This window comes from Notolepis coatsorum, assembly GCF_963971535.1.
Source record: "Notolepis coatsorum genome assembly, chromosome: 4".
Lineage (NCBI taxonomy): Eukaryota > Metazoa > Chordata > Actinopteri > Aulopiformes > Paralepididae > Notolepis > Notolepis coatsorum.
The window spans coordinates 75,400,505-75,414,873 of NC_140168.1; the positions used below are offsets into that span (position 1 = coordinate 75,400,505).

Here is a 14,369-nt window from a genome sequence, read left to right on the forward strand (position 1 = left end):
GGACATGTTGGGGAGGGTTTCTTCGGTACAGGGATGATGGTAGACATCTTGAAACAGGCAGGGACCACTGACTCCGCCAGGGATTGATTAAATATGGCGGTGAACACTGGGGCTAGCTGGTTGGCACAGGACTTAAGTATGCGTCCTGTTATACCATCTGGGCCAGCAGCCTTCCTGGTGTTCACCTGCATAAGTGCTCTTCTCACACTGTGTTCCGACAACGAGAGAGCGTCCCGCCCCCCCGCGGTTGCCCCCCCCCCCCCCCCCCCCCCCTCCACAACAGCCGGGACGCCAGTGACGTCACTAGCCGGCGAGCTAGCAGCGCCACTGTCTACACTAAACCGCAATAAACATATAGTCAGTAATGTTAAATGTCACTTTAAGAATAGTATAGTATAACTTGAGATTGTACAATATAGCATTGTATAGCAGTGTACATAAAGACCCAGTGCCTCATCCGTAGCTAACAGTGTATTGCACTACCACAGGACCTAGCATGTCCTACCATCCTCTGTAAATAACTCATGTACATATACCGATATGCCCTACTTTGATTACTTGTATTATTGCACAATGTCGTTCTATTGGATTCTTATTATATATTATTATTGTATTATGCACAACCGTTGCGGGCAAGACTCCCCGCATTTCATTGTATACTTGTATGCCGTGACAAATAAAACTCTTGACTTGTTTCCTCAATTTCATCAAGGGGAGGGGGGGTTGGAATCTCTTACTGTGTTCAGTCCTTCCAGGATCACCCAGTTTCTGTGTCTGAAGACTTGGACCACTTTTCCCTGCTTGCCTTTATCTTTCCCCGCCAGAATCTCCACCTGGAAAAAACAGGAACCACACTCTTCCATTAATTTGTGCTAAGCGAGACTAGCTTGCAGCTGGATAGATTTCTACTGAATGCACAGAGAGAAAATTGGTATCCATCTTCTTGTCTGACCCTGGAGAAGACGGTGTGTTCCTTTAAGGCATGAATTTGGAGTCACTGGAAAAAGACTAGGCTTAAGCCATCGGTGGCCGACAGCACAGCATAGGCTATATCCCTATATATATATATATGATATTAAGTTATATGATATTAACCTCTTAAGCCTGAGCCATATTTTCAGAAAATTCGCCTAAAAGTACATACCTAAGTAAATGGAAAATTGCTCCACTTCTACAAGGTCCATTTGTATGTTCTTGGTATCTGGGGACATCTATGGATCTCAGGGAAAGTATTCCCAGTGTCAGAAATATTGTGTCTGTTACTAGGCTTGAGTAAATTGTAATGAAATAAGAGAATATCGGAAGAAATGTACATTTTTGACGGTGAATAACACCATGCTAACATTGACCAGACGTGAAAGATTGCCACTGAGCTCATTTAGCATATATATTTAAAAAAAATCCCCATTGAACAAAATGTCTTTTATTACAGTGCACAAACACGCACAGCTTTTCTGTAAGTGTTATTATGAATGTGTGAAGACTGTTTGTATTACACACCGATGGAACTGTCTGACCACTTTCAAACCAAGTACAGATACAAAAAAAAAAAAGATAAAAGAATTCCAAATAAACTTTCATGATTATGAATATGTAGGCTACATGTCAAAAGGGCAATACGTTTTGTTAATGTAATCTACTTGCACAGATGTATGTTATATAGCCTAGTACTATTCTTACTGGATTAAACATACATTTTGACGTCGAGTTGATGTTTAATACATGTTTAGCGTCGTCTTTCGACACCCCGCCTTATACTCCTATCCTTCGGCACTACACTTTCATGATTATGAATATGTAATGGACGTAGGCCAATCTCGCTAACATTAGTCAACCGAAATCAATTGGCAACATATCACCGGTACTAGTAGCTAGCTGGCTAACTAGCTAACGTTAGCTAGCTCCCGTCAAAACAAGCGGTTTATATGGCCGTTACGTTATTTATAATTGACATTAGCTATTTATGGGTGGAATATTCTGATTCTAGCTCACTAGATCAGTCACATTAAACAGAATTTTTCGCAAAGAATAAACACGTTTGACAGACGCTGGTGTGAGCTGGGTAGTGTAGTTTTATGAAATTTCGATGTCCATCGAAAGCCCCGGGTCTCCTCTCTCTTAGGTCTACAAACATGAATGACGGTGTAATTTCCTCACGTCTAATTGATCAGGTTTCCACCGGGATGCGCAGAGATATTTATACACTCATATTTCGCTAATAACATTAAATTAGCAATAACAATGACAATAAAACAAACAGTGCTGAAAATATACACTTTGACTGCTGTTTTGATGGGGTTAGGGTATTTCCTCTTACATTTGAAAAAGAAACGCAACATTAATTAATACGGATACTGTATTGATCTATTTATGATGTGATATTAATTTAAGATATATTAAGTTCATATCTTCAAACCTCTTAACATGCAACGGCCCTGGCCTGGGCCGTCGTGCCTGCCGTCGTAACGGACGAAGGTCACGGCACTTTGCAAGCATCTAGCGGCTTGAATAAGGGATCTACTGTAGGTGAAAGGTGACGAGCGAAAACCAGAAGAGAAAAAGATTCTGAATGAATCACCGTGGATGAGGAAATGGAGAGCTTTTTTCTTGGCACACGGTTTACCCAGATCTCTAGAAGACTCCTTTCTGAACGGATCTTTATAAAATTTGGACCTGTACTACATAAGACTTCAGGCTATGGATTCGCTGTGTTTTCCAGCTAATATTATTATTATTTTTTTTTTTTTTAAATGTGAGTACACAAGTTCAACTCAAGTTCAGCCCTATGTTACTCTATTTCATTAGCACTAAAGGTTCATTTCCTTTTTTGCATTAGTAACTTCAGAATGTTATCTTTCAAAAGAGACCAGGCTTATGTGCTATAAGCATAAAGTATAAAGGTACACTTTTAAAAAAAAGTAGGCAGTCCTCAAGTTCAAGTAAAAAAGATTGCCACTTTTCTGGGTGCACGTTAACTCATTCACGGCCAACCGGGCGGCTACGTGGCGTAGTGGGCAAGGCGCTCGCCACGAATGCGGAGACGCTGGGCTCGCCTGTTCGAGCCCAGCGCTCCACATTGCTTTCAGTTTAGCTGGTCGTTCATACTAATACACATTGGCCGTATTAGGGGGTGGGAAACTGATGGGTGGGGATCGGGCGTTGTGGACAGCGACTCCTACAGGTCGGTTGGTGCGCCTGCGCAGTAGAATCAGGAAGTGTCGGGGGCAGCGTGAGCCTCCCACGCGTTACTCCTCGCCACTGAGAGATCGAGCTGCGCGGGTGAAAAGATGCGACTGCTGTTACCTCAAGTACCGGAGGGGACTTGTGCTATGTATGACTAAAGGCCTCTGCATGCTACAGCAAATTCAAAGCAACTTCAACACAACATCGGCGCGATTTCAACGCGCTTGTTGCAGACAGTCTTGTAGACTGTGTTGCTTGGGCGTTGCGTACCTGTCTCCAAAATCTAATCTAAAGACCCGTTGCGTTGGTATTGCGTAGCAGTGATTGGTTGGTAGTGAATGGGGGCGGGGCTGTCTGTCACTTCTAGTGTTCCTGGCTCGAGACCAAAAGAAAACTTTCTGACAGGAGCTCGAGACCAAAAGAAAACTTTCTGACAGGAGCTCGATAGCTAGTGTATTGTTTCATTACACTTGTTTAATTGTTTGTTTAAAATGAATCAAATGCAGGAACGTATTGCAGAGGAGGTCCGAAAGTACCAACATTTATATAATAGCGGGTCTAAAGACTACAAGGATAGCATTATGACGATGAATTTGTGGAAGGAGATTGGGGAAACAATAGGGATGGACTGGGTTGATGTGGCGATATAACTACAAGAACACAAGCGAAAACAAACATAAACAGGGCTATTATTAATTATACTAACGATGTATGGTTGAGAAGGGAAATCCGTTTGTAATTGCTAGAGTGCGCACCTTCGGCTGCCCAAAGTATTCAGGCGGGCTGGGCGCGCTCGAGCCGCACATCCGGGGTACATTTTGTTGCATCATAGGCTGCGCGTTGATTTTGCAGAAGCATAAAGGTAATGTGTCTGCAACACCGTTGCTTTGTCGATGTTGTGTTGAAGTTGCTTTGAAGTTTCTGTAGCATGCAGAGGCCTTTAGTCCACATTGCAGCCGGCTTGTGGGAGGCAAGAAACAGCGTTCGTGACAGGGGAGGGTTGAATTGGATGACACGAAATTGGGATGGGAGAAAAATATAGAAAATGGGAGAGAAAGTGGATAAAAAAAAAATAAAAATCATTCACGGCCAACCACGACTATAGTCGGGTTATCTCGCCATGCGTTGAGCGCCAGAACCCGAGTATAGTCGGGTTTTTGATTGTTTATCGTATTTTCTTTTATTCGATTTTTTTATTCTATACAGTCTCACGGACCTCTGTGTATCACTGGGACTCATTCTGAGAAGCAAATATTGCAATGCCGGCCGAATCCTGCTGGGTGGCAGTATCGCCCACCCTTTGAAACCTTATTTCACACTGTGTGTTACATTATACATCGGACCGGGTGGAGAATTTGGACTCAAGCAAGTGAATCGCTTCATCCGAGCACTTTGGAACGTGTTCAGCACACTTCATGGATATTTTGTGCCATTTCATGTCAGGGACCCAATGGACATCAATACTGGAAATCGCAATCAGAAAATTGGAATATTCTTTTTGGGATACCTCCTAGTAAAGGTAAGGACTATATGACATCAATCCTACTTTGATCCAACAATGATTTCACATCGATCGCAACGATTCTATACATTGTTTTTAGTGATCATTGAGAGGGATTATGTTTGTATGAGTCTATACAGAGTTGGTTGAGAACTAGAACCATAGAGACTCATCACCGGTTCGAGCCCCAGGCAAGGCCGTTGTCGGAAAGTGGTGTTGTTGTCCAGCAGGGGGCACTCTGTCCTCTGGACTAGTCAGTAACAATGCCCCTGTTACGATGATAGGGACACCGTACAGCTGCGAGTGCCGTCCTTCGGATGAGACGCTAAAACCGAGGTCCTGACTGAATTCGGTCGTTAAAGAACGCAGAATGCAAGAAAAAAAATCTGATCCAATATTTATGGCTTAACACTTTGACTGCCGGGACACGTCTTTAGACGTCTTTGCTGGCCATGCTAAAGTTGCCGGGGGACGCTGTACAGCGTCCTTATATCAATATTTCAAAAATCTGCGAGCGGATTCATATTCCCCCTCCGCTGGCCTGAGATCAACCAGCAGGACCCACTGAGCTCTCTGGCGGTTCAGGAGCGCCATCTGGTGGCCGATCGGCGCAATCGCCACACAGGATCTTGAATAGAGGTTGTCATGACGACCGTAGTACTTCCGGGCGCTCGCTATGGTTCATGGGACTCTGGCTCGTCACGCTACACTGTGATCGATTGGCAATAACTCGATAAACAACATGATTTGGACGTATACCATTATACAAGCTGGAGATGGACCGGGTAAAAATATATCCCATAATGATAAAATTTCTACTCGACGATGATCGCTCAACGGCGCGCGGAGACTGGGGTGAGTTTTAGCGTGTAGAGTTACCGTCTTAGATACTAACTGCTATTATCAACATTTGACCCACATTAGATGATTGGTATAACGCTGCCCACGGAATTATAAACGCCCCCTCGCCCATCCGGTCAACATCAGATGACGTGTAGTAACTTCTAGAAGTACGTCTAGTTGGAATTTTTTATATCGCGCTGATTGCCATCAAACTGTATTTCATCATCAATATAATGCATTTGGGGCTATATATCACGTTCTGGAGAAAGCTGCAGAAAGAGATGAAAACATACTTATACATTAGACCATACTTTACTATGAATATGTGAATGAAAAAGTTTAACGTTGCTACACAATGAACAATACATATAGGACTTTGAATGGGCCCTAATAATGGCAATGTAGCAATAGAATTTAAAAAGTTATAGCCCTGCAAAGAAGGGGACTTTCTCCATAGACAAATAGCGCTGGCAATCTATGGTATATCATTAATTTAACCCAAGGCAACCAAAGTGTTAAAAGAAAACCAATTTCCGACAATTAGTTACACTTTAGATAAAAAAATTATATTTCTTGATTCAGAATTATTTTATCATGGATGAACAAAACTTTCAATGCGAATGGTTGATTTGAATTTCAATGACTTTCTAAGGACCTTGTTAAGTTTTCTTTTGCGGTTTAAGGAATTCCAGGCCTTGACTTTTTTTGGTCAAAAATCAAGCACTTTAAGCACTTCAAGGACCTTGTGCGAACCCTGCACCTGATAAACACGTTGCTGTTCCGTGCAGTCCTTGGTTCTCTGCTTCAGTTTTCAAGAAGGAAATCGGCGTGTCAATTTCTCTCTTTCTACCTAAGTTGAATCCAAGATATGTTTATGACATTTTTAGTGGTAAGTTGTATATAATATTGCTGGATCTTGAGTCATATTTTATCTGCAATGCCTAGTTTGACAGTTTGATCATAAATACATTCGATGGTAAAGGCTTCCGATATAAACACCACATTGTTTTGGTGGGCTCTAGCAACATCTAGTGGCTGGAACTACTTAGCCTTAAAGAAAATAAGTGCGTTCATAATTGTAAATATATTTTTTTTTATCCACTTTTTCTCCTCCTATTTTTCTTGTATTTTCCTCCCATCCCAATTGAGTCGTTATGCCAATTCCCCCCCTCCCCTTCCTGGTCGTTGCGCACATTTGCCCCCTACTTGCCTGTCTAGGGAGCCCTGAAGTTTATCACATGCGTCCTCCGATACATCCAGCAGCCTCTTTTCACCTGGCAGCAAGGACTCTCATTGGGTGAGTGTAACGCGTGGGAGGGCACACTACCTCACCCAGATCCCTTCCTCGCTGTGCAGGCGGCCTGTATCCTTTCGGCAACAAACCTTCCCTTCCGCGTTGCTCTGATTGGCCAGCGATCTACGCTCGTTTCGCCCCTACGCCGGTAACGCGCGCATGCACATTTTGTTTTTGCCCCCACACGCCTCACACGCTCAGCCACACGCAGGTTTTAATAATAATAATAATGCAGGTTTTGCCGCCACGCCGGTAGATAATAATAATAATAATAATAATAATAATAATAATAATAATAATAATAAAAATAATACTTAGAATAATAATACTTAGACAAATGCACGCAATTGGCACAAGTGTAAATTATGCATTCGTCACTCAGTTTTAACATCGACGCACTTAGCTCAACTCGTTCGCCAGCTTGCTGTGGAGCCTATGGTCACAAGTTCAAATCACTCTTAGTTCAATTTTTTTTTCTTTTTTCGCTTAATTAATTTATCATCTCTCTATATTAACGTAACTAGCTATTCATATCAATTGAAATAATGTATTGAATTGTTTTCATCTCTATATTGACGTGATTCCATCAACACATAGGTAATATTTAGATCACAGGCTGGTCATGCATAATCTCGCCCACCAGACTCTTCTACCGAATTGACTAGGTTGCGCAAGTCAATCAATAGATTACACTTTCTGTAGGCCTAACACTCACCTACTCATTCTGTTGTGACACAACATGACATGTTAGGGTTGTCACCTTCCGTGATCGCGTTTGAACCAATGTGTAAAAAATCTGTTTTTGATTAGGCTGTAAAAATCATCAATTTATTGCCATCATGGACCAATAACAGAACAGATTGACAGGTGGTGACAAAGCACAAGACTGGGCATTTATTTAAAAAACATACATACCCTAACCACACAACAGATATTTAAAAGGTAATTAACAGGCATGTTCTGCAACATATATCCACTCTTGAACAATGGAAAAACTCCTTTTTGTTCTATTTACAAATAAGAGCAGCTCTGAAGGCTCACGGAGATGAACGTTATTTCAATAGCAGTTGTTGTGAAGGGCCAGATTAAACCGAATATATATATTTATTTATATATATATATTTAATTGTATTTGTATATTCTCTAATATTCCCTGATATCCCTTGTATATTCCTTGTACAATATGCATTGAATATCCATTCTAGCCTACTGAACATCCCATAATAGTCTCCATTCTACTATTGGTCGAGACCTTGGTGCCAGGCTGCCATACCCCTCAGACCCAGTTCAAACGTACTGCTCGACATGTACGAACAAGTCCTAGTTCCGCGTAGGAATTTGGCTACCGCACCACTAATGGGACTATTTGTTCATAGTGCGTATATATACTGCGCTACTAAAGTAGGATTTTCTTTTCAGTCCAGTTTCTTACCCTCCAATAGAGTCACAGACGTAAAGCCTCCCCGCGATGCCACGTGTGGGAGTAAGGCCAAGTTCGGCCTACCATCGGTATTGAGACATTGTGTATATTAATATTTGAATAGTCATATTTGGCACTATATCGTCGAGTTGGACGTAGTCTATTAAGCTAATAATAGTCTGTTAATATATAGTGCTTCGTGCGGTGAGAATACTACCGTAGTCAGTACCCCATCGTTTCGGGCAGAGAACTGGCTGCTTACCCAGGGTGGTTGACCCTATGTGAAGCTGCACCCGAGGAGCCCCAGAGCCGACGAGCGAGTGGACCTGTATACCGGATTATTCTACCGACGACAGCCCGCCTTCCCAGGCACGGATTATGCTTTGGATACTTTGATTATTCTATGGATAAAGACCCCCGACACTACCGTGTGTTGGAACCCCCCCCCCTGGAGAGGACGCAAGGTGAGGAGACGCTCTGCAAGACGAGGTCTCTCCACATCTCTCCCCCGTGGACCGGAGAGAGCCGGCCCACAAAGAGTCCACCTGCTTTCATCTGTGGTCCAAGGATCGCCGGCGCATTGAACGGCACTACAGTGGGTTCACCTGGGATACCCTTGGCCGGACGAGGCAGCTGGATTCTACCCCCCCCCCCTCCTACTCCTGTCGGCTTACAAGCGACCGGATTAACCCCCTCTAGTGTATCCAGCCTATAATCATTAAAGTATCATTGCTGTTATTCCTTAACTATTCCAGGTCGTATATTTACCACCTGCGCCTTCAGAGATTGGACATTATCTATTGATATACCGACGAATACTCCTTGCCATAAAAGTGCATACTATTTCAATTCATAAATGTAATTAAGTGATTAAGTGCTTATTCTACACACCATCGCTGTGTAGGAAATAAAGACCTGTTTCTAATTCGTACATTTGTGTTGGATCCGTTTCATCTACGTGAGAGTGTTCATGATAATATATTTATGCCGTGTACTGGGTGGCCGAATATTAAGTACAAAGGTAGTGGTAGTAAGTATCATATCTAGTAATACAGTCAGGGAATTGTACCCCTCAGTTACAATTGGTCCTTCGAGCCGGATGGTAATTAGTGTAATATTAATATAGTGTTATTAATATTGAAATGGCCTATGATGAACACTCCACGAAACGATCCTCCTAACCAACGCCCGCAGCGCGAACGACGGCTCCCTCAGTACTTAGAGGCTTACGCTGTCAGTCAACAACCTAGTCTTCTACTAACAGTAAACGCGGTAAAACTAGAAAGTAAAAGTATGTCTAACCCCAACGCCCAGACTACCCCGACCATAGAGGCCCCTACGGGCTCTAATGTAACTGACCAAGTTCACGGTGGGGACCAGTGGGAACCAGACATGACTTCACACCCCGCCAGTACTGAAGAAGTAGTCCCCGATGAGTCCCGGGAGGAATACAACGCTACCGAGAGAGAACTCGGCACGGAAGAAGACGGGGAGAGCACCGTGGAGATAGAGCTCCAAGGCTCCGCAAGGAGTACCCCGAGGGAAGGCTCCCCTATACAACCGCCTTCTCCCAGCGAGGCAGAGAGGACCCTACAGCAGGCATTCCTCGTCAGCCTGAAAGCCTCTACTGAACGCGATAGACTCCAGGGTGAACGCGATCGATTGCAGATACAGCAACGGAGCGAAGAAGAGCACATACGCCTGGAAATAAGACGCATTCAGATGGAAGAGAATGTGGCCCGAGACCGAGCAGACAGCCAGCGAGCAGCTGCTGGTGCTCTACGGGACGCAGAGCGCGACAGACAGCAAGCGCAACTAATAGAACAGCTGATCAGACGGACAACACCCTCTCCCTCCGCCAGAGGCTCCAGGAACTCGTCTAGACACACCTCCAGGGCGGCATCCCCTAGCCGAGTAAACAACCCTGAACTTGACCAACAGACGAGGTCTATACCCCCCACAGACCACCTCCCCCCACCGGTCCAAGCGAGACCTAGCAACCGGGAAGGAGCAGCATATCCTGTGGAGAGGCTAAACCAGAGACTACAAGCACTGGATGACCTAACTGAAGACGAAGAGGAAGAGGAGGAGAACCGCGCCCGAAGACAGCACAGTACTCTACCGGACCAGGAGGTCCGGTACAGCCCAGGCTATACTCCCGCGGAGCTGCGCTACAGACCCCCGACTCTATACACGGGTGAGCACGACGCACGACCCGCACCGAGGAACAGCACCTGGACAAGCGGGCCATGGTACACTGCCGGTACCAGCCCATACCAAGGAGCGGGAGGAGACTCGCCTAGGAGGCCTCTCCCCCAACGCTCGCCGATGTATCCACAGTCAGCGTCATACATTGGCACGCCTATGGTACCCGACTTCACCCAAGAGAACCGGGCCCAGTATACAGAACTCCGCATGTGTCTGGAGACCATGTTGGTGGATGTATTGGATGAACGCCACAAATACGCCATCCTACTGCAGCACTTAAAGGTGCCCCGCGCACATAATATAGCGCTCGCCTACGCGACTTCCACCACCCCATACACAGCAGCGCTGGTAGCATTGGACCAGAGGTATGGGCGCATATGGGATTACGTGATCCAGGAGATCCGACACATCGACCGCTTACCCCCAGCAATAGACAATCGAGCACTGGACGACCTGTCCATCAGAGTGCAGTCCCTGGTAGGGATGTTGGGAGCGCAAAGAGAGAAGGGGAAGTATGAACTTTACGCCAACTCAAATGTGGAAAGGATCCTGGAGAAGCTGCCGCCCGCTCGTCAGGAGCGCTTTAGGCGGCAGAGGGACCACAGAGACCCGAATGGCCCCGAACCGAACCTCCTCGATCTAGCAGACTTCCTGGCGAGAGAAGTCAGCAGCCTACGGCTAGATACATTCGGACGGAGCACCCCTGGCTCCAGAGAAGGAACCAGACGACTAAATGATGGAAGAAGATCGGTGACTGTGATGCACCAATCGGAGTCAGTACCGAGCAGCAGGAGCCACAGTACCCCCTCCAGAACGGAGAAGTGGAAGAGAGTGTGCCCCTACTGTGAGAAAGAACACTGGCTAGCGCAATGTGACTCCTTCCCCAAGCTGAACGCGGAGGAAGCAGGTCAATGGATAAAGTCCAACAAGCGCTGTTTTCGCTGTGCGCGCTCACACATGGCAGCCGAATGCCGCTTAAAGAAAAGGTGCACCAAGTGCGATGGAGCCCATCTGGACATACTTCACGACAGTAACAGACGGCGCCCTTCACCTGCACCATCCAGCCGCAAAGCGAGCGTCATGTACATCGAAACCCCGCCAGCAGCAGTGGAGCCCGAGTACTCCTAAAAGTAGTGCGTGTGACACTAAGCCACCAGAATAAAGTCCTGGACACTTACGCCGTCCTCGATGACGGGTCAGAGAAGACCCTGCTGCTCGCCTCCGCTGCGGCCCAGCTAGGGCTGCGGGGAAGCGAAACCCAAATGACAATTCGGACAATAAGACGAGATTTGAAGACGATAAAGGGCGAGAATGTCTCATTCTCTATCGCAGCAAGCGGCCAGCCTGAGCGACGGTACCAGATTGCAGACGCTTTCACCAGCCAAGAAATAGGACTGTCGCGGTACACATACCCCGTCGCCAAGCTGATGGAGAAATATGCACATCTGCGCAAGTTACCGATCCCGCTCATAGACAATGCTATGCCGACCCTGTTGATAGGCTCCGACCATGCAGACCTCATTGTCCCGATAGACCGGGTTCATACCGGACCCCGAGGCTGTCCTGCAGCAGTCGAGACCCGTTTGGGATGGACTCTCCAAGGCCCGCTCGCCAAATCTCTCAACCGAAGTACAGCCACTAGATGTCTCCACTCCCGAGTCACAGAGGGAGAAACCGCACTCCTGCAACACGTAGAGCGGCTATGGAGCTTGGAACAAATGCCCTTTAAGAATGGAAAGAAAGACATTCGCTCTAAAGATGACATTTACGCCATTCACCTCCTCGAGACAGGGACCAAGAGAGTCCCGGTCAACGGCGTGTTGAGATACGCCACGCCACTCCTGCGGCGAGAAGGAATGCCTACTTTCCACGCCAAGACAGACGCCATAGAACGGTACCTGCTGAACACGGAGCGGCGCTTAGCCAAGAACCCCGCCCAAGAGAGTGTATACCGCGCTGAGATTGAGAAGCTCATCACAGCGGGACACGTCACAAAGATGGACATTAAAGAGGCTGACCAGACCACTGAATCGTGGTACGTGCCCCACCACAAGGTCCATCACAACGGTAAAGACCGCATAGTATTTAACTGCAGCTACCAGATCGGATCCCAAAATCTGAATAAAGAGTTACTGCCCGGTCCCACACTCGGCCCCTCCCTACTCGGCGTTCTACTCCGCTTCCGCCAGGAAAAGGTGGCCATCAGCGGGGACATTAAAGGAATGTTCCTGCAGGTGAGATTAGTAGAGGCGGACAAGCCCCTGTTACGGTTCCTATGGAGAGAGAAGCCAGGAGATGAGCACCCAGCCATCTACCAATGGGAAGTCCTCCCCTTCGGAACGACGTGCAGCCCCTGCTGTGCGACATTTGCACTACAGAAACATGTAGCAGAGGACCCAGCAGCGGACGAAGAGGTCCGACACAGCGTAAAGAACAGCTTCTACGTAGACAACTGTCTACAAAGCCTTTCAACCCAGGAAGAAGCCGAGGCTCTCCTGATTAAACTCCGCGCCTCATTGATCAAAGGCGGCTTTGATCTCAGGCAGTGGGCCAGCAGCGATCCGCAAGTACTGCGCAGCCTCTCCTCCGAGGACAAGGCAGCCAGCAGCGAGACCTGGATGGCTACAATCCCGGGAGAAGCCCAGGAGATGACCCTGGGATTGGTGTGGCGATTCAAAACAGATTCGCTTCACTACAGACACAAGCCCCTGACTACGGAGCAGGGAAGGCCGGCGGCGGCGCCGACCACCAGACGGAGTGTGTACACAACACTCGCCCGACAATATGACCCGCTAGGATGTATTCTACCGTACACCACCAGGGCAAAAATGATTGTACGAGCATTGTGGGACAAGGACCAGGGCTGGGACGACCCCATTCCCGCACACCTTGCATCCACCTGGAGAGAGTGGGAGATGGAGCTCCACTCACTCCCAGGCGTTAATATGCGCCGAAGCTACTTCCCACCCACGGTGAGGCCAGAGACATGTAAAATGGACTTACACGTCTTCAGTGACGCCTCAGAGGTCGCATACGGATCAGTAGCCTACTTGCGGGCCCAAGACCAGGGGGGAGAGATCTACACAGCATTTGTCCTCGCCCGCTCGAGAATAGCCCCACGCAAGCAACAATCTATCCCACGTCTAGAGCTCTGCGCAGCCCTAGCCGGAGCGCACCTAGCCACGCTCATCCAACGTGAGCTCACCATACCGGTGTCTAGAACAATCCTGTGGTCAGATTCCACGACGGTACTCGCCTGGATCAAATCGGACTCATGCAAGTACAAAGTCTTCGTGGGAGTCAGAGTCACCGAGATTCAAGACTTAACCGAAGAGTTAACCGGAGAAACAGAGTGGCGCTACGTTGATACAAAACAGAACCCAGCTGACGTCATCACCCGGGGGATGCCCCTGGATGACCTCACCCGTCGCAATGTCTACAGTGACGGCCCCGCATTCCTAAGACTCCCGGAAGGACAGTGGCCCATGCCTATCCCGAGGGAAGCAAGTCCAGAGGAGGTGGAAATTAAGAAGTCTGTGTTCTGTGGATTGAGCACCGTAGCCTCCACCGACCCTAACATAAACGATTGCACGTCCATAGAGAGTGCACAACAAAGAACATTCCTGCGGTACCACCCGGAGTGCAAGTCCCCCGCTGATATGTCAGCAGCTAACTACGAGGAAGCAGAATTGCTTCTACTGCAGCGAGCCCAGAGAGACTCGTTCCCCGATGAATTGGCCTGTCTACAGGGAGGAAAGCCCGTCCCATCCGACAGCAGATTAATTCATCTGGCCCCCGAGAGCGACGCTCATACCCTCATCAGAGTGGGTGGTCGCCTACGCAGAGCCCCCAATCTACCGGATGACATTAAATACCCGATCGTATTGAACAGCCGACACAAGGTCACAGAGCTGATTATA

At 47.1% G+C, this 14,369-nt stretch overlaps 1 protein-coding gene across 1 annotated transcript in view; it reads right to left on the reverse strand.

Moving 5' to 3' along the window:
* The window catches only part of mrpl24 (mitochondrial ribosomal protein L24), a 48,591-nt gene that overhangs the window by 15,348 nt on the left and 18,874 nt on the right, over nucleotides 1–14,369 (reverse strand). Inside the window, exon 3 of the mRNA XM_084313149.1 lies at nucleotides 738–833. Coding sequence (XP_084169275.1) covers nucleotides 738–833 — 96 coding nt within the window. The remainder of the gene's footprint in view (nucleotides 1–737; nucleotides 834–14,369) is intronic.